A 20360-nucleotide genomic window follows, 5' to 3' on the forward strand; every position below is an offset into this window, starting at 1 on the left:
TTGAATTTTCGACAACAAACGTATGGAGATACGGAACAAGGGAAGACTTGAAGCGGCGGATTAGTGTCGCTGTTTTTGGAACGTTCGTCGGAGGCACGAGAGGCATTTTGAGTGATGGTGATAGTTGGGGATGAGAGTGGTGGTAAGGAAGTATTTGGGTGCTGGTAGGGTTTGGGATTAGAAAAGTGATGATGTGGAGTAAGAGGAGAAGTTAGAAATGAATTATACTGGAGGATAATTTGAGAATTTCAAATAACTTTTTAGGATTTGGATAATTTTGTTAGCAAAAGTTCATGTTTCACGAATACAAATGGTAATTTCATTCTTTTATGAATAGATGTGTCAGTCTTTGCAACTTTTGTGGATAGATATAAGTCTTTTTGGCAAACAAGTCTAAACAAGTTAATTCTAACCAAACAAAACTCACTTATATATTTTTCTTCATGTTCTTCCTCCTCGTCCTCCTTCTTTTTCTTCTCTTTTTTTTTTGCGTTATTCCTCCTTTTTTTGCATGTTTTATCCTCATCGTCGTTCTTTTTATTGCTACATTTTTTTTCCTCCTCTTTTTATTAATCTTGCAACATTATGTATTTTTTTATTTGATCTTTTCTTCCTAAAAAAATTATGAGAAAATAAAATAAGAAGATAAAGAAAAAGCAGAAGAAGATGAGGAGGAGGAGAAAGAAGAAGAATTTTGAATTATACAAAACTTATCACAATACAAATGCACCGAAAAAATTTTAAAATACACCAAAAGATTTTCAAAATACACCAAAAGTTTTCCAAAATATATCGAAACGAGAATGGAACAGATTCATCACAGTAATAATTCAAATTCAGAACTCTTCCACTGAAATTTTGCAACAAATGCACAAAAATATTTTCTTTAATGCATTTTTTTCTTATTTCTTTCTTTCTTTTTATTAAACGAATGTAGGTTCATCTTTTTCCAAGTAATTTTGCAGTATTATATGTTTTTCTTCTTCTTTGTTTAATTTTTTTGTTTTTATTATTATTAAAAGAGTAAGACAAGAAAAATTTTGAGAAGGTAAAACAAAAATAAAAAGATGAATAAGAAAAAAAAGAAGATGATGAAAAAGAAGAAGTAACAAAAAATGAGGAGGAAGAGGAAGTATTTTGAATTATGCAAAACTTATCAAAATAAAAATACACCGAAATTTCTTAACAATAACACATAAATTTCTTAGTTTTTACACTAAAATTTTGTTACAAATACACAAAAATATTTTCTTTAATGATTATGACATACAAACTGAGTTTGAAAATAATACACAAAAATTACTGAATTGTCAACAAAAACACATCCAAATCAATTTTGAATTAGGCAACGTCATCAATATGGCAAAAATTTTACGATAACGATAATAATAACGACGATAACGATAACGACGATACGTATAAGAAGAAAACAACAATGACTATAACGATGATGATCATGATGATGAAGATGATGGAGGAAAAGGAGAAAAAAGAAGAAGAAAAAATTCCAATGAGAAAAGAAAGAGGAAGAGGAGGAGATGGTGTTGGTGACGACGATAACGAAAGAGAAAAATAACGAAAAAGAAAGAAAAGAAGAAGAAGATGAAGTATCAAGGGTGAAGAAGAAAAAGAAGACGAAGTATCAAGGATGAAGAAGAAAAAGAAGAAGAAGAACATGTGTGCAGTAGGAGTGCGGAAAAAAACATACGAGCGTAAATATAAATGACTTGTTGGACTTATTTGATTAATTAACTTGTGTGTAGAGATTTATTCTAAAGAAAACCTATAGTAGAAATAAGTCGTTAAGAACAACTAAGGTATTTCATATAAATTTAAGATCCGTTGGGATCTCCGTGCCTGTTCCAAAAAAATTTTGCCGCCATTTCTGTCCCCGCGAACAAAAGATTTCTATATGATGGAAATTCCGATACAATCGACTTCACGTAAAGTTTATAACTAAGAGCCGTTAGATAATTTGATTGATTTGACTAAATTTTCATCTAATAGCTCTTAACTATCAACTTCACGTAAAGTCGACCGCACCTAAGTTTTCACCTTTCTATATACATATCCTTGTTCAGATTTCAGAATTGTCCCGGAGACATCCCATAACTAGGAGATTTTTATCATTTCTAAATTTGAATAATAAAATATTTGTATAATTTAATTAATATTTTATATTATATAATATTTTTATTTTAAGATATTTTCTTTTGATATAAATGTTACATAATAATTACTAAGTTTAATTTTTGGTTGTAAAAAAATTTATAAAGTTATATATATTTGGGTAAACCATAAAAATGTATTTAAATTATTTTGACACTAATAAAAATGATTTCAAAATTTGTAATTGATAAAAATATTTTTAAATTATTTAAAAACGTGTCAAAAATATTTCGCTAACAAAAAATTGTGACGTGACTCATTTGTTAATNTTATTTTTTGTTAATATAAAATATTTTAATTTATAAGTATATAATTTTGCCACATTTTTAAATAATTTAAAAATATTTTTATTAATGTAAAAATAATTGAAATATATTTTTAGTGGTTTATCTTATATATTAATAATATAAAGATCAATATAATTTAACATAATTTATTTTGAATTAATTTAAAATCATTCGATTTTACAAAATAAATCTAATAAAAATATTAAAATCAAATTTGAATTTAATTAAATATATTTGGAATTGTTTTAAAAAATTATATAATAAATTTAAAGGTGAGAAGATCCAAACTCTGATACAATTGTACAGTAAAGTAAGTTAACCGTAGTGGCAGAGCCTGTCTTCTCTAGACAGAGAGATCCCCGTTTGCCGATAAACTAAAACGACTAAATCACCTTCAACAAATCTAACAACAAAACGACACCGTATCAAGGCTCCAGATCCTAATCTCTCTCTCTCTCTCTCTCTCTCTCTCTCTCGCAATGGTGAAGTCGCTTGAGCATCCATGGATCCTCAACGCACTGCCCCTCTTAGTCGTTATTCTCATCGCAGCTCACGTCTTCGCCTTGGTACTAACTCTATCTTCTTTTTTCTTCTTCTCAATTTCTCTCTGGAACATTCATTTTCTTTATTTACAGGAACAAACCCTAGTGATGTTGTTTTTTGCTTATTTGCTCTCGTGACCCCCTTAGGTATATTGGATTTACAGATTGGCCACTGAGAATAAGCCCCGCCCCATACAGCAGCAGCAGCTGCAGCAGCAACTCGGCGACATCCAGAGACGAAAGGCTCACTGAGAATCAACAAAACCTTGCTTGCATTTGCCACCATTCTGCAATTTCGAACTTCTCAAGGCCTGATTTGTAAAGTATGTTTGTGTACGCTTGTTCTTTTTTTCTTTTTAAATATTTTTATATCTTTTACTTACATAGTTCGTGTGATGTTATCTATGGGGTATTATTACACTGCACTTACACCCCTGAGTTCTAATTAATTGCTGATATATAGTTGCAACATTTCGAAATAGTTAAAGGTTTCAAAAAATGACCAGCTCATGTGAGAAAGGGACTGAGTTGTTAATTTGTTATCCTTTCTGTAATTTTTGTCTTTTTTTGCACTTAAAGAAGATTGTATGGAATAGTTAAAAGTGTGTTGATAATTTGTGTTAAATATAGAATTGAACTGGAAACTATTCTTTCAATATATCGTTGTAATTCAACAGGAATTTCTGCCAATATTGTCAATTCGAGAATACGATCATATTGTTAACTCGAAAATAAGCTACAGCACTGGATATACTTGAAACCAGAGTTGATGTTATTGTTAAAAGTTGTAGCATCACAGTGGTGTAACACTGTAACATGATTCAAAACAATAGAAGCCTTTTGCCTCTGAGAGGAGCAAGCAATTATCATGCATCAAATGATGCCTACTTGTGTTTCGAATCGGAACCATGCTTTCTAGAAGGCAATTTGATCTAGATTTTTGTTTCAACAGTTCCGTTTTGTTCATTTATATTTGAAAGAGATCATTAACCAAGTGTAGATGTTCTGTTTCCAGTATGCTATTATGAACAAGGTTTAATTTCATATGTTTTATGTGTTCTTCTGATTTGTTTTCTCGCTTCATTTTGCACTGCATTCATGTTTGTGTTGCAGATGGTAATATGTCACGATTAACATTTGTTTTGAATTTTAAGCAGTTTAACTTAAAGCATCAGTCAATGTTGCTTCCTTCCACACAATCACCAAGCAAGTATAGTTTTCTTTTGTGCCAATTTTATCAAAATCAAATCATAGCATGAAATTCCCTTGATTTTTTGTTATTTGTTATCAAAGGACGTACCAAAGAGTGACAATGCCATATAGGAATAAAGGGATACCATAGATGTTTCAGATTAAGAAATGATGAAAGTTTGCAGTGGCACTCTTACATGGTGTAAGGTAGCTTGATCATTTTGCTTAACAAATGTCACAAGAATATGATAGAGCTATGAGAATGAGATCTTTATTTGTACTAAAGTGTTAAAATGAAGGTGTAATATAGCCTAAATAGTTAGTTGCAGTGATGTGCATGTTGTTGTATTGAAACATTCTTTATGCCATTCGTTCACAACCAACATTCTGGGAATTTAGTTTCGATATATGATTCTCACAACAAAATTTTGTTGTCTTAGTTTCATTTTTTCTCGCATTGACAGCATTTATCATTGTTGCATTTTGAAATTTTAGGCTTGGGCAGCAAGCTCTAGGTGCCCTAATTCTAGATTATAGATATTTGCATGACATTTTTTTGTCATTCACTTAATTATAAAGTTGAGTATCTTGTTTGTTGCATTTGCTGTGGTTAGATTAGATGTGATATTCATTGCCTCATTGAAGTTTAAAATATGTTTAATGGATGTATATTTTATAATAAAAATTTGGAACAAGTTAGAGATAACATCTCATTATGTAATCCAAGAGGGCGTATACTATGCAATGTAATTGTTGTCGTTTCCCTTATTCTCTTCGTTAGTTATTAATAATTTAATATTGGTTAGGTTTAATTGAATTGGTATCAATCTTTCCAAGTACGATTTTTTGTTAAAATATTGTAAATCGTGAAAAAAAACAGTTTCGGGAAAATATATTAGATCAATGTGAATCATACTCATACTAGGTGTGTTGTGTGTAGTTAACTTTGAGTAATGATAGTTTAGTTAATAAAATATATTTGCCATAAGAGAGAGAGTTTATTAGCTTAGTGCATGTTTGGGCGCCATTATTTTGTTAAAAAAAAGATCTTTTTTCAATAAAAAAAGATCTTTTTTAATTTTTTAACGTGTTTGGCAAATTTCTAGTAGTAAAAGTAAAAGCACTAGTAAAATAAAAAAAGATCTTTTTTGAGAAGTTGTAATTTACATCTTTTTTTAAAAGATCTTTTTTTCTTAAAAAAAATGATGTTTTTCATGTAATAAATAAACAAAAAAGTACTTTTATATTGTTATATCCAAACATAATTGATAGATAAAAAGACCTTTTTACATGAGATATCCAAACATAAAATTACATTTACTTCTCTATAAGATCTTTTAAAAAAAGATAATCAAAAAAAGATCTTTTCTTAAAAGTTCACCCAAATTAGTCTCCGAGAATTAGAAAAATCCAAAATACTATTTTGATCTCCAAAATTTGCCTGAAAAATCAAAATCATCCTCATCTATATTTTATTATAAAAAAGTCCCAAATGTTCCACGTGTGTTTTGTTAAAAACAAGTCTTCTTATCTGTTGCTATTATGATTATGAGTAGTTATGGAAAATAAACAAAGGAAAAGAACCCTAACAAGAAGGCTTTTCTGTAATGACGATATGCTTAGCTGTTCCTTTGTCTCAGTTTGATTCGATGGCAGTGAGGGCAACTAAGACTTGGTTTGGTATAAAAAATATTATGTTCTTGTGTTTGTAGTTTTTAAAAGATTGGGGTATTTTTGAAAGCACTGAGGATAAAATTTTTTAAATTGGTTTGTGTTTTTTAAAATTTAAAAGTCTAATATAACTTTATATGTTAACTAATTTTCAAATTTAATATTTAGATTTATGTCTAATATAGTATTTTTAAATTTTAAAAGCTATTTTACCAAACAGCTTATGTTTATTAAAAATTATTTTTAATTTAATTTACCAAACATAAATACTACAATTTTAAAAAAGCCATCTTTTAAAAGTTAATTTTTATAAACTACTTTTGAAAAGTAAAAATTTACACTAAACCTAATATTATGGAGCACAAAAAAGAGTGTGAGTTGTCGATTTTAGACATTTAATTGAGTAAGCCAAATCAAATCAAACATAATACTCCACTTTTCATATTCATTCCATATATTTTGATTTATAATAGGATTGCCCGGCATCCAAATACTCCAATTTTTCATTAAAATAATCAAATTTTAGTTTTTTGCATTTACATTGGATTATTTTAATACAATTATGACAAATATGTGAATAATCAAATTTATTTATATATATCCAAATTTTCCCACAAATTGAAACTTTTTTCACACTTATAATTGAACATCAATTTTGAGTAATTAAGTTGAAACCCATTTCGCTATCATATTAATACATAATGAAGACCGCAAAAGATATAGAACAGTTTGAAATAATTAAATTTTCTCTATATATATATCTGTACTTAAACATTTTCTATAAATATGTTTACGGAATATATTCAAGTTGCAATACCTTACTCTTTTAAGAATAAAGTTATCTATATACCAAAATCAGTCATTAATATAAAATATAAACTAAAATATAAAATATATATTAAAAATAAGTTAAATAATATATGTATTTATATATAAATATATAATGATTGATTTTAGTATATAAGTAGTATTTTTGTGCTTTTGTAATCTTCTTTTCATTGCCAAGTTTCATGCACATATTTTTCTGAAAATGATACTTCTAAAAAAAATCACAGGTGGATTGCTTCAAGTTATGAAGAGTACAAGATAACTTTTCTTATTTGGTTTTTTAAAAAAGAACAAGAGTTAGGGTGATTTTTTCTCTAGACAATTTTAGTGAGTGAAATACTTTCAAAGAGCCATCAGTAATAAAGGTCATTTTAGTAAGAGTACGTTACAGTAATTAGGATGATTATAGTATTTTAAAAAATATTATTAAAATTAAAATAATATTTTTTTATTGTAAAACAATACTTTTTAAATAGTGTTATTTAAAAAAATATTACTACACTATAAAAAATATAATTTTAGTTTTAATAATACTTGCATAATCACCATAATTATTATAAGAATAAAGCTTTATATTTAAACAAAATATTTAATCAAGTCGAACCAAATTGTTATAACAACTTTTTAAACTACGCACTCCTTCTCCTTCTTCTTCTCCTTCTCCTTCTCTTCCTCCTCGTCTTTTTTTTCGTTATCGTTATCATCAATAATATCAACATTTTGCGAACATCTTTATTAGTTCTGATTTTCTCTGCTATATCATTAAATAATTTCGCTTCATTTCTTAATTTATTTCGGTTTATTTATGTGTTAATTGAAGTTCACTTGATGCTGCTAATAAGTATTGACCAAATTTTTTATTCTTTAAATAATTTTGATATATTTTTGTTAATAATTGAGTCTTTTTTTAGCAAAAAAGAATGAAATTATTTATTATCACTTTATTCAATTGTATTAAATTTCATTGCATTCTATTCAATTTGTCTTGAAAATCATTCCAACCATTGGGACAAATTATTCATTGACAACACACCTGAACTACAAATGAACCAAAAATATCATTAAAGTAAAACCATTGTATAATACCAAATGAATCAAACATTTATCCATTATATAAATTCGAATTCAGAAACACATGCATCTAGAATGAATCAAAAATATTATCAAAGCAAAACCAATGTATAAAACTAAATGAATCGAACATTGTCCATTATATAAATTCAAATTCAATTCAAAATGTTGGCGTTGTTGATGATTACAATAACGAAAGAGAAGAAGAAGAATAATTTCTTCAAAACTTCTAATCATGTTCTTCTTTTCTTGTCTTGTTCATCTAATCAAATAAAGAAGAAGAAACACACAATGCACAAAATCACTTGATGGATTTGGATGTGTTTTTGTTCATGATTCAATTTTGTCTATACTTGTTTTGAAATGAGTTTACATTCTAAATTTAATTTTCGGTTCATTTTGAATATAACTTCGGTTCATTTCTGTTCTGCATAATTCAAAACTCTTCCTCCTTACCTTCTACTGCTTCTTCGCTAGGGAGAGAAAAAAATACAACAACAACAACAAAAGGATAACGATGAGGAGAAAACACGTGAAGAAGAAGGAGTGCGAAAAAGGAGGAAGAGAAAGAGGAACGCGAAAAAAAGACGAAGAAAAAGACGCTCCGTGCATAAACGAGCGTGAGAAGAAGCTCCATGAAAAAGACGCGTGTGTAATTACGCTCTTTTAGTGAGAGTGATTTTTATTAGTATTGGACCCACTTAGATAAACTTAAATTAAAAAATACTTAAATATATAACAATTTTATTATTATAATATAGTCATATATATGTTATAATAACAAATTTTAAGTCTTATATGTTATATCAGTAACTTTTATTTATATATTTATTTCTAATTCTTAAAGCGTAGTATTTCCATGAACGAACAAATTAGCATTTCTTTTCTTTTATGTCAAGAAATAAACATTTCTTACTCGTTAAAATATGTACTATACCAACTTGTACATGTATATGATTACATATATAAATACTGGTACGGGAAAGGAGAAAAGCGCTAACTACTAAGCCAGGGTGTTTTATGCCTTCGGTAGCTGGCTCTTTTTCAAAAATCAAAAGGGTCTCCCTCGTAAATTCAAAAAATTTCAGGGCGCCATTTTCAATTATTTAATTTTACATTTCAACCCTTCCGCACTCTCCGCATAAAAGCACGTTCCGTTTCAGTGCTGCACAGTGTTACGCATCACAGAACATATTCAATCATAATAATCAGTTATTATGTGCCAAAAGAGGAACACTCGCCGGAGCTCCGGCAACACGACCACCAACAGCGGCGGAACACCGGAATGGATCTCCGAATCAATCAACGGAGGATCACTCCGCCACGTGGACCTCCACACTGGATCCAACGGCTGGGCCTCACCTCCCGGCGACGTCTTCTCCCTCCGCTCCGTCAACTACTTCACAAAACAACAAAAATCCCCCGCCGGTGACTACCTCCTCTCGCCGGCCGGCATGGACTGGCTCAAATCCACCACAAGAATCGACAACGTCCTCTCACGCTCTGACAATCGCGTGTCGCACGCGCTCAGAAAATCACACACCTTAGGTCGCTCCCTCAAGAGCTTCGTTTTCGCAGTGAACCTTCAAATTCCCTACGGTAAGGACCACCACAGTGCCGTGTTCTACTTCGCAACGGAAGAACCGATTCGGTCCGGTTCGTTATTGGACCGATTCGTTAACGGAGATGACCGGTTCAGGAACGAGCGGTTTAAGCTTGTGAACCGTATCGTGAAGGGACCGTGGATCGTTAGAAAAGCCGTTGGAAACCACAGCGCGTGTTTGTTAGGGAAAGCGGTTACGTGTAACTACCACAGAGGGAGTAACTACTTGGAAATCGACGTTGACATTGGGAGCAGTGCTATTGCGAACGCGATTTTGAGAATCGCGTTGGGGTGCGTGACGAGCGTTACGATCGATATGGGTTTTGTTGTGGAGGCGCAGGAGGAGGAGGAGCTGCCGGAGAGGTTGATTGGCGCTGTTAGGGTTTGCCAGATGGAATTGGGGGCTGCGACGGTAGTGGAGTCGGTACACTCACCGTCGATGGCTGCGGTGGCGCGTGGGAATGGGTTAGCCAAGGTGAATCACCATAAGTCTGCAGATGAGATCGTTGGAGTGAATGGATAAATTTAGTTATAAAAATTAGTTATCTTTTCTTTTCCCTTTTTGGATATTTTTAGTCACTAAGAATATAAGATAATTTTTTCTCTGGATTTTAATTCATTATTACTGATTTTTCAATTGTAATTGAAAAATAATATAAACCAAAACTTTTGCATTGGCTTATTATATTTTTGTTTATATAGTAATCATTTTTAACTAATGCAAAATTTTAAACCTGATAAGCGAATTGATATGATAATTTGTTTTCTTCAGGATCAAATAGAAAAAGAGTAAACACCTAAAATTGGTTGTTAAAGAATTTTTATTATTATAAAAGTTTTTAAAGAATAATTGATAATTGTGTTGTATTTTCTTTTTCAATTGTTTTTCAATCTTATCTTTTGACCTTTGGATATCTGGAGGTAAGGTACCCACTTTGATAATAAAAGGGGGTTTGCCTTTTTTTATTATTTTTTTTATATTAGTTAGGAGTATATATGGTTTAACTAAGTTCGAAGATCTGATTTGGTTTCAAATATTTTAAGAGTTAATTTGATGTGATTTTATTGGATTTAGAGTTCGGTAAAAATCTTAAAAATAGACATAGTCATTATTTTGAATCAAATTTGGGTCAAGGCGAATTCAGTTTCATCCGACCTATGTGCACTCTAAAACTGCATTTGTTTATTATCATTTAAATACATGGACACAGATATAAATGCACAAAGAGATATATACATAAAGAGACACAAATTTTTTATTGTATTTGGTGATACTGGATAAGACACACCATTATAAATTAAATATTAATTTTATCCCTATATTATCACCAATAAAATAAGGATAAGAGTAAATTACTAAGAATAAAAGAGTAAATATTTGTGTCTTATTCAATGTATCTCAGTCTCATCTTTCTTGAAGGACACCAAATATATGTATTTTATGTATGTTTGTGTGTCACTGTGTCCTTTAAAAATCAGTGTCTCAGCAAACAAACGGTGTACGTGTACTAGGGGTGTAAGTTAGCGAACCGGACCGAAAATCACCGTAAAATCGAACCGAAAATTACAACAACCGATTTAAAAACTAAAAAATCGGTTTTTTTCTGACAAAACCAATCAGTTTGGTTCGGTTTTTGGTTGACTTGATAGAAACCGAACCGAACCAAACCGAACCAAAGATATGCATACATTTCAATATTTTAGCCATTTTAATCTTTAACCTAACAACAAAAATCTCCAACTCCTAACCATTTCAATGTTTTACTCTTATTATTTCAGTTTATTGACTATTTTAAACCTCTAATTATTGTGATTCATATTCTTCTCATTAAGAATTAAAAACGGAAAAAATCGACCGAACCAAACTGCTGTTGGTTCGGTTCGGTTCGATTGTTGTAAAAGCAACAAACTGAATGGTTGTGTGTCGGTAAGAACCGAACATATCGGTTCGGTTGGTTTTTGGTCCAAAATCGAACCAAACCGAACCGATAACACCCCAATGTGTACTACCGTGTCTATGTATTAGTGTCTGTGTCCCATCAAACAAACGCAGCATAAGGAAACTAAAAAAGATATATATGTTTTAAATTTATTTTAATATTATGTTATATTAATTATAAACTTATTGTTTTATGTTTAATTAGACTTGTTGAATTAGAAAATAGATCAAACAAGTATCAAATTAGAATTTATAGACAAATTCAAGTTCAAATATAGATATCAATTTTTCGGTAACAAATTTCTTCTTTATAAATAAGTGCATCATAAATAAGTTTCTTTATAAATTATTCTTAAAATTTTAAAGACCCGATTTCCATTCAATTTAGACCCGATATAATTGTAACCCAAAAATACTTAGATTTCATCGGGTTTAAAACCGAGTTAAAATCAAAAAAATAAATTCGATATATATTAAGATCGGATCTAAATCAAAACAAATATAATTTTACCTTACCTATAAGCACCTCTAATATTAGTATATTACTACTCTAAGATCTCTATAAAAATGTACCAAATAAAAATGAAAAGCCTTAGATAAACAGAGCTCATCGAATTCCCCAACTGTTGCTTAAGAAAAATAAAGTATATACTATATACCAATTAAATCATCCTCGGACTTCGTTGGTTTGTAACGTCTGAGATGGTAGCAGAAGAAGATTAATATGACATATTTAGAAGTTAGCATCTTTGTGTGATGCTTAGCTTAGAATCTCCCGTAACACATTAGACCTTTCTTAGGTGTGTTTGGACTTCCTTAAAAATAGAATTCTTATGAATATTTTTTGGAAAAATTTAGAGGACCAGCAGTTTTATTGAATTTTGGCCAGCATGTAACCAATAGAAGAAGGTAAGCCATTAGATGAAATTTTACACTAATCTCACACCATCAAATCATTATTGATAGCTAGTTGATGGCTAACAATCACTAAAATTACTGGCCTCCTAGCATTGCTCATTTTTTTTTTAAGTTTAGAATACAATAAAAGTATAATTTTTAACTTTTAAAAGAATTTTTAATTTTTACATTAATATTTAAACTAAATCAAATAAAAAAAATAGACGTCGCAATGAAGTGGGTAGGAGTGAGTTTTTGTTCTATTCGACTCTATCTCGCCGTACAACAACTTGCATAGAATCCGCTTCGCTTTTATTCGTGAGTAGTAAAACGTTGGACCCTAATCCACTCCTACGGGTACCCGCCTCGCCCCTATAATTATTAAAATTCAATAAATAAAATTAAATTTCAAAATTTATATAACCATCATAACATACATAACATAAATTAAAGTAAAAATTTAAATATAATACAATATTATTAATCATTTACTAATTATTTTACATATATTATACATATTATATATTAAAATTATATATATTATATATATAGCGCGGCAGGTAGGGACGAGTATTACCTAAATCCGACTCCGTCTCGCCCCGCCCCTCTCAAGAATCTGTCCCGGTGCGGGGCGGGTAATTACCCACCACAAATGAGTAAGAGTGAGGTGGGTACGCGGGTTCGGATAGTATTATCATCCCTACAGAAGAGGTTTAATTTATAATTTTATTTTTTAAAAAATTAAAATGTCAAAATTATTCTTAATAAACAAATAAAAGAAGACAAATAAAAAAACAACAAAGATAAAATAGTAGAGAGCATAAAATTTATTTCATTCACACAATCAATTGTTTTAAATTATGAATTTAAATTTAAAATAAAATTAGAATTCATTTTTTCACAGGAATAAAATTCTTTTCTCATCTTCATCTTTTTCGAACACACTATTAGAATAAGGATAGAAATTCACTTGTTTTATTTATTTTTAATTTTTGGTAAATGTGGTAGGACTAAGATGGCTCTTCTCCATTTTGCGATCCAATTGAAATGGACCACGGGCACAGAGTCCTTGCTGCCACAGTTAGCAGGGTATGGGCAAATAGTAATGGTCTAGAAACTTTTTTTTTGTCTTAAAGTCTTAACGATCACATTTTATTGTTGCTGCTCTAAAGCAAAAATATTTTCTAGTTTCAATAATCAATATGGGGAATATACTTGACGTTTTTGTTTTGGATTGTCCATTTTCAAATTTAGTAAAACTCCTCAAAGAGAATGAAAGAGGGGCTACATTATCCTATGTTATTTATATTGTTTGTTCTCCTCTTGGACTTTCAATCCTATTTCAATACTGACAAAAAAAAAAATCCACATGGAGAATATATTTTGGTTGTTACGAGTTAGAGGGTGAAAATGACAAACGGATTGCATTGTCTCACAAAAAATAAGATCAGAAACTAAAATAATTTTTTTTATATAGTTAAATTGTCTTTTTGTAAAAATAGTAAGAAATCTTTATTTGACAAAAATTAAAATACCATGATAATGGAAACAGAAAGTGAGACAAGACCAAAAAAAAAAAAAGAAAGTGAGACTAACATATGAATTTTAAAATGAATATGGATAATCAAATATCCATCTCGTCTCATTACCATACCTATTTCGTTTGAAATTAGTCTGTAGTGTGAATGTAATAAAAGCCTACTGTAACTATGGTAAAACATTTGAATATACTACGGGTGCACTAAAATTAGTTATCATTATAAAATATGATGAAAACTCAAGTGAAGTCAACTTCACGTGAAGTTGATATCTGAGAGCTGTTAGATGAAAATTTAGTCAAATAAGTCAAATTATCTAACAGTTCTCAGGTATCAACTTCATGTGAAATCGACTACACCTGAGTTTTCACCATAAAATATATGTTAGAATATAAATACACATTAAAAGTAAATTAAAGTTTAATTACTTTGTTGATCCTTATAGTTTCACAAAATTTTTAATTAAGTTCTTATTTTTTTTCCTTTTAATTAGGTCCTGCACCAAATTTTTTGTTCAACTAGGTGTAATTGGCTTAATTTTATAGGGACCCAACTAAAAAAAATTAGTACAGGGACCAAAATAAAAGAAAAAAAGTGTAAAGACCCAATTAAAAAAATTTAGTGTAAGAACTCAATTAAAAGGAAAAAAAGTATAGAGATCTAACTAAAAATTTCGCAAAACTATAGAGACTAACAGAGTAATTAAACTATAAACTAAATTATACATATATTTATATTTTATACACAAATACGTTAGTAAGTAATTTTAGAGACTAATTTTAGTATACAAATAATATTTTTTTTAAAAATTATGTCACATTTTTTTTCTTAATCCACATCTGTATAATTTTGTCTTATTGTGTCTTATGAATTTTTTTTGAATATAATGTATATCTGCTTATAGTTTTTATAAATGTATTAAGTCCATTAAAAAAAAGTTAGAAGAAATTTTCAATTGCTTTTCTAGTTTTCTTAAATAAATTAGAACTATCAAAATTAAAACCAAACATAAATAAATATTAACAACAAAATATACTTAGTTTCAACCCCGGACTCATCCGTTTATATGGCTAATTACTAGTTACTCGTTACTTGGAGAGAATGGTGCAAATTGCAAGTTGGGCTAACTCGATAAAAAATTGCATACTATTTAATTTGTTTTATTTTATTGCAAGTTTTATATTCTTAAAGAGTATAATCTATAAATAATTTAGGAATATAATATATCTCTCATTTTTAAATTAATTTTAAAAATAAATAATATTTATTTAATTCTAATTATAATGTAATACTAGAATTTAATTAATAGATCAATTAAAAATTATTTAAAAAAAAACATTATAACAGCTAAAAAAATATTAAAAAGTCAGTAGAATTTATTATTATGAGTCCATTACGATTTTTGATAATTTTTTTTAAAGGACTACAAAGACAAAATAAATAAAATACTCATTTTGTCTCTTGGTATTTAATTTTGTCAGACTAGTTAGTTCTTCTGTCAATGATTTCTCTCAGGAACATACTTATGTGACATGTTAATCACTAATATATCTTTTATTTATGTTTATAAGTAAAAACAATTTACAAATTATTAATATTTCTTAGTTTTACAAAATAATTTAGCCAACATATTTAGAAAAAGTAACAAAAAATATTAGAAAAACATTAAACGACCCTGACCATTACCTTAAAAGACAACGAGACTCTCAATAAAAAAGAATTTGTCAATCCTAATTAACTCTTAACGGATAAATCAACAGTTTAACATATCATGTAGACATATTTCGTTAATACAAAGAGAAAATATTGACAGAGTGACTAACCAGTCTTATAAGAGTAAAGATCAAGAACGAAAATGATATTTTTTTAATGATCAAATTAGTCCCCAAAAGATCACTTATTCTTCAAATTAGTTTTCAAAAAATTATTTTAATCAAATTCGTCTTTCAAAGATTTTAAATTAGTCATTTTAGTCATTCCGTCACTTTTGTTGCTAATAATAGCGTCAAAGTTTGTTAATGTGACACGTTAATTGACACCACAATATACACCTAGTAATCCTAATTGGTAGCTAATATGATAAGTTTATGAAATTAGATAAAAAAAATTTCAAATTTAGAGATTTCAATACCTCAAGTTCTTCCCTCAATTAAGTTTTGCTTTGATCTAATTTTATAAACTTATCATGTTAATAGTCAATTAAGACTCCTACGTATGTGTTATAGTATCATTTAATGTGTCATATTAACAAATTTTTGACACCGTCAACAAAGAAAATAATTGAAGGACTAACGTGATTAATTTAAAATATTTAAAGGACAAATTTAATTACAAAATTTGTTTGGGAACCAATTTAAAAAACAAATAATTTCGAAGATGAATTTGACTATTTATTTTACTATTAACATATTTAATTGGCACATACATTTTATGAATAAAAATATAAGAATAAGGACGTGGATGGTATAAAACTAAAAATAGGGGTGAGAGTTTTGTAAAATGAATAGAAACATGAGTAACTAAATCATGTGAAACTCAATCATGAATAGTAAAAACTAAAAAGTTATGAAATATAAAATAAATTAGTGTGCAAAGCATTATTATATTGTGTATCTATAATTTAGGAAGGGGCATGTTTTCATAATTGGGTCAATAATCCCAAGTTGGGTCAATAATCCCAAAGTTAAAGTCAAAGATTCTTATCCCAAAATATTAATCGGCGAAGAATTTAATCAAACCTAGTCATTACTATTATTTTATCAAATCACGAATTACTGATTCACATAGCGTAAAAACAATCCTCTCTTTATTCTTAATTTGTTGTGTGTGGGGCTGGGAGCAACTCATCATGGAGATAATCAGCATCAGTACTTGGGAGAAACTATAAACAATTATATTTATCATAGTCATTATTCTCTAAAATATTTAAATATTATACATTTGGTAAGCAACGAGTGTTCCGTTCCTGAATGTAATTAGTTATTATCTGGTAGTTAACTGGTTTAAGAACTGTGGAGCTTAATATTAGTTGATAGTTAATATATAGCAACTAAAAATGGTTTTGTAAGATAAAGATGACATGTGCAAAGCTTTGTTAATCGAGAAAAGTTACTATGTCAAAAAGCAAAGAACAATTTTGAATATAATTGATTTTCACAATATGTACATTAATGTTTCCAAGTGTAAAAGAAAATATAGAAGTGTATGTACATAATGAATAAGCAGTAGTAACCACATGATATTGCTAAAATGTCAACAAGTGACGGGTGCTCTATAGTCTACATAGTATATAACTATATGGTACCGTTTGTTTTGAGATATTGAGATAGAAACTGATAGATTGAGACTCAGTATTGTGTTTGTTGATTTAGAGACTGGTACTAAAATTTCTGTTTCTATTTCTAAAATTTCAGTATTTCAGTACCTCTAAAAAAATAGGGACACAGAAGACTAAAATTGTTAGAAATAGAGATTGAAACTTTAATAACATTTTATACCTAAAATAATTTCATTTCAATTAATTAATTCTAATTTTACGCTTTGTACAAATTAAATTAGAATTTCATTTTTGTTTCAATTCCTATCTCCCATTGCACCAAACAGATTACTAAAATATATTTCAATCTCTATCTCTTGGTTTCTGTCTCTCAGCGTATCTGTTTCTCAGTATCTGTCTGTTTCTAGGCATGAGTTTCCGAACATGATCTGGCACTTGTGCTGCTTCTGGATTCCGATGCCAAAGTGGGAGGGAGAAATGTTGGAGGCAAGGCAGTGATCCTGCATCTATTCTAATAGCTTTCAATGTTGGAGCCCATATGTAGAGTGCTTGTAGTTTTTCGAACCACCCTTCTTGAATGTTTAATTCATCACCCTCGAATGAGCGGACATAAAGTAGCATCAACTCTGGCAAGTAACGCCCTACAAGACACAATTCGTCTTGTGTGAATTTAAACCCTACCAACTCCAACTTGATTAGATTTTTGAGTATAAAAACCCAATCTGGCACCTTTTTTTCTAAGTAAAGACGCTCAAGGTGTGGAGGAGGACTAGTTAATGACTCCAATTCAAGAATTTCATTGTTTTTGGCACTTATCGTCAATGAGCATAGGTTGCTCATGCTCTCTATAGCATTGCACAACCACATTCCATCCTTTCCAACAACATTTTTGATCTTCAAACTCCTCGATTGCTTCAAATTCTTCAGTTCCCCAACATTATCACTTGCATCAACCAAGGCTAATTTTTGTAGGGCCGTTAAATTTGCAATCCCTCTCTTTAATTTCACACCTTCCCACGCTTTCGTATACACATTAAGATAACACAGCTTTGTAAGTGAGTAAATCTCCACCGGAAGATCACTCACATTGGTCCATTTTAGGTCAAGAGTCTCCAGGTTTCGGAGCTTTCCGATGGATTTGGGGATGCTCTCAATGTTGGTATAAATTGTTTCTGGAAGATGACCAAGTCGTATGTTTTCAAAGTCCAGTGTTACCAAGAGCTTGAATTTAGAGAAAAGTGAGTTCACAAAAGTGCTTATCATTTTCTTCTCATTATTGTAAAGAAGGAAAGAACGCAACAAGCTACATTGGTTTCTATCAGCACTTGTTCTCAGATCAACAAAGTCAACATTTGTGCCAATTGATAAACGTCTACTCCATTTATCAAAATAAAACGGGTTACCTTTCTTCACTTGGCAGAAGTTGAACTCTTCACATTTCTTCACAATGAAGTCATGCATCAAATCATGAACTCTACACTTTCTAACTCTGCCGTAAGTGTTCACATAAGCTACCTTAACCAAGCTCCTAGCAATGAGCTCAGCTAAGTACTCTTCTCCAACTTCTCGTTGACTTTGGTGCTCTCTGCACTCTACAAATCCTTCAGCTATCCACAAATTGATCTTGATTGCGTATTGCTCGGGAAAAAGGCCAAAGTACAAGAGACATGACTTGAGGTGGTAACTTAGATCCTGATAGCTTTCTGACAGTGCCTGATAGTAACCTTTAAGATGAGAATCGCTTGCAAGCTTTGATTGAAGGCTGTTGTACACCGCCTTCCATTCTGAGACTCTTTCTTTCTTGGTTGACAGAAGAGAATTAAAATAAATTTATTAAAAAATATTCATGAGCTATCAAGAATGGACAGAAGAGTATTGTATAGAATTCGAATTGCTCACCGTATAATTCGAAAAGAAGAGTGATTGAACTTCCCATGCGTAATTCGAATCATGTAATATCTCACCATATAATTTAAAAAAATTTATTAAAAAATATTCCTAAGCTATTAAAAATGTACAAAAGAGTATTTTATGAAATTTGAATTGATAGCTCATTAATATTTAAAAAAAGTCTCGTAATTAAATATTTTGTTAGATTTTTTTTAATGCATGAAATAAAATATATATTTTTTTAATTTTAAATTATTATTTTTTAATAAATTATTAATTTTTGTATGTGTGTAATTCGAATCAAGTTGATTCGAATTAGTGTGTGTGAATTTTGTGTATAATTCGAAGCAATATGATTCGAATTATGTGTAGATTGAGTTCGAATCTAATTGATTCGAACTACATATAAACATGCATTGGTTGATTCATGAACTAAATTTTGGTTTGGCGGATTTACGTAGAAATTTCTTCCCCTTGGCTTATTTTAGTATTTTGGCCAAAAAATTTCTTTCGTTTGTCTGTGCATGCACCTTTTTTTTTAAAGGAGTAAAGCGCATTCAATATTTTTCACAATTGTTAAAATATAACAATGGTCTTTCTTTTTTTTTTTTATTAGCTATATTTGGCGTTAGGATTTCGTATGCACTTTGAATTCATCAATAAAAGTGGAACAATATCCTAATCAATTCTTAAGAAAAAGTTTGTACAAGCTAAGTTGCAGATAAATGTGTTAATTTAATTCGTTGATTTATTTAGCCAATTGCTTATTAACGTAAATAGAAACACAGTTTAATTAATTTTTATTTTTTGAATCTCAATCTCGTTTTTAAATGCAATTTAACTGACTAAATTTTTATGGTTACTAAAATATAGTTTTTTTTTTTCACTGATAGTAAATCAACAAGTTAATAACTATATCTAGTATTAATTTCTTTTATACATACAATTTTAAATTCAACAATTAAAAAAGAGTAATACCTCAAATCAAATATTTTTAAATAAAATTTAGTTAAATATTTTAATATTACAAAAATATTCCTAATAACAAAAATTCTACACTCTACTTTTTTAATTATTTTTGTGGATAAACAAATAAGTTTACATAATTATCAACCAGGAGAAAGAGACTTCGAATTGATCATAATTGTTATCCAATATTAAAAAAAAAATAACTTAATCAATTCAATATATAATTAAATAAAAATTCACGTATAGTTAACTTTACGTAAAGTTAGTAATTAAAAATTATTAAATAAAAATTTAGTCAAATTAATTAAATTATTTAATCACTTTTAACTATCAATTTCACGTGAAATTGACTACACTTGAATTTTACTATATAATTAATATACACGGTTTTAAAAATGACGCACAATAAAATAATAAAATCTTAGAGGCAAAAGATAAAATTTAATAAATGTTATATAATATTTAAACTAAAATAAATTATTAGAATT

At 29.2% G+C, this 20360-nt stretch overlaps 2 protein-coding genes and 1 long non-coding RNA gene across 3 annotated transcripts in view; 2 read left to right on the forward strand and 1 right to left on the reverse strand.

Moving 5' to 3' along the window:
• Positions 1–2749: 2749 nt before the first annotated feature.
• On the forward strand, positions 2750–4536 carry LOC107495519 (uncharacterized). Its single transcript, XR_001593492.3, has 4 exons — positions 2750–3022; positions 3146–3321; positions 4156–4208; positions 4292–4536. It is a non-coding gene; the product is annotated as an uncharacterized LOC107495519 (long non-coding RNA).
• A 4259-nt stretch (positions 4537–8795) lies between these two features.
• On the forward strand, positions 8796–10063 carry LOC107495515 (protein ENHANCED DISEASE RESISTANCE 2-like). Its single transcript, XM_016116663.3, has one exon. It carries the CDS (start codon positions 8977–8979, stop codon positions 9883–9885), a length of 909 nt encoding a protein of 302 aa, XP_015972149.1. The 5' UTR covers positions 8796–8976; the 3' UTR covers positions 9886–10063.
• Positions 10064–17355: 7292 nt separating this feature from the next.
• The window catches only part of LOC107495486 (disease resistance protein RPM1-like), a 10091-nt gene continuing 7086 nt past the window's right edge, over positions 17356–20360 (reverse strand). Inside the window, exon 3 of the mRNA XM_021125936.1 lies at positions 17356–18813. Coding sequence (XP_020981595.1) covers positions 17356–18813 — 1458 coding nt within the window. The remainder of the gene's footprint in view (positions 18814–20360) is intronic.

The sequence above is a fragment of the Arachis duranensis genome, chromosome 6 (genome assembly GCF_000817695.3).
Source record: "Arachis duranensis cultivar V14167 chromosome 6, aradu.V14167.gnm2.J7QH, whole genome shotgun sequence".
NCBI lineage: Eukaryota > Viridiplantae > Streptophyta > Magnoliopsida > Fabales > Fabaceae > Arachis > Arachis duranensis.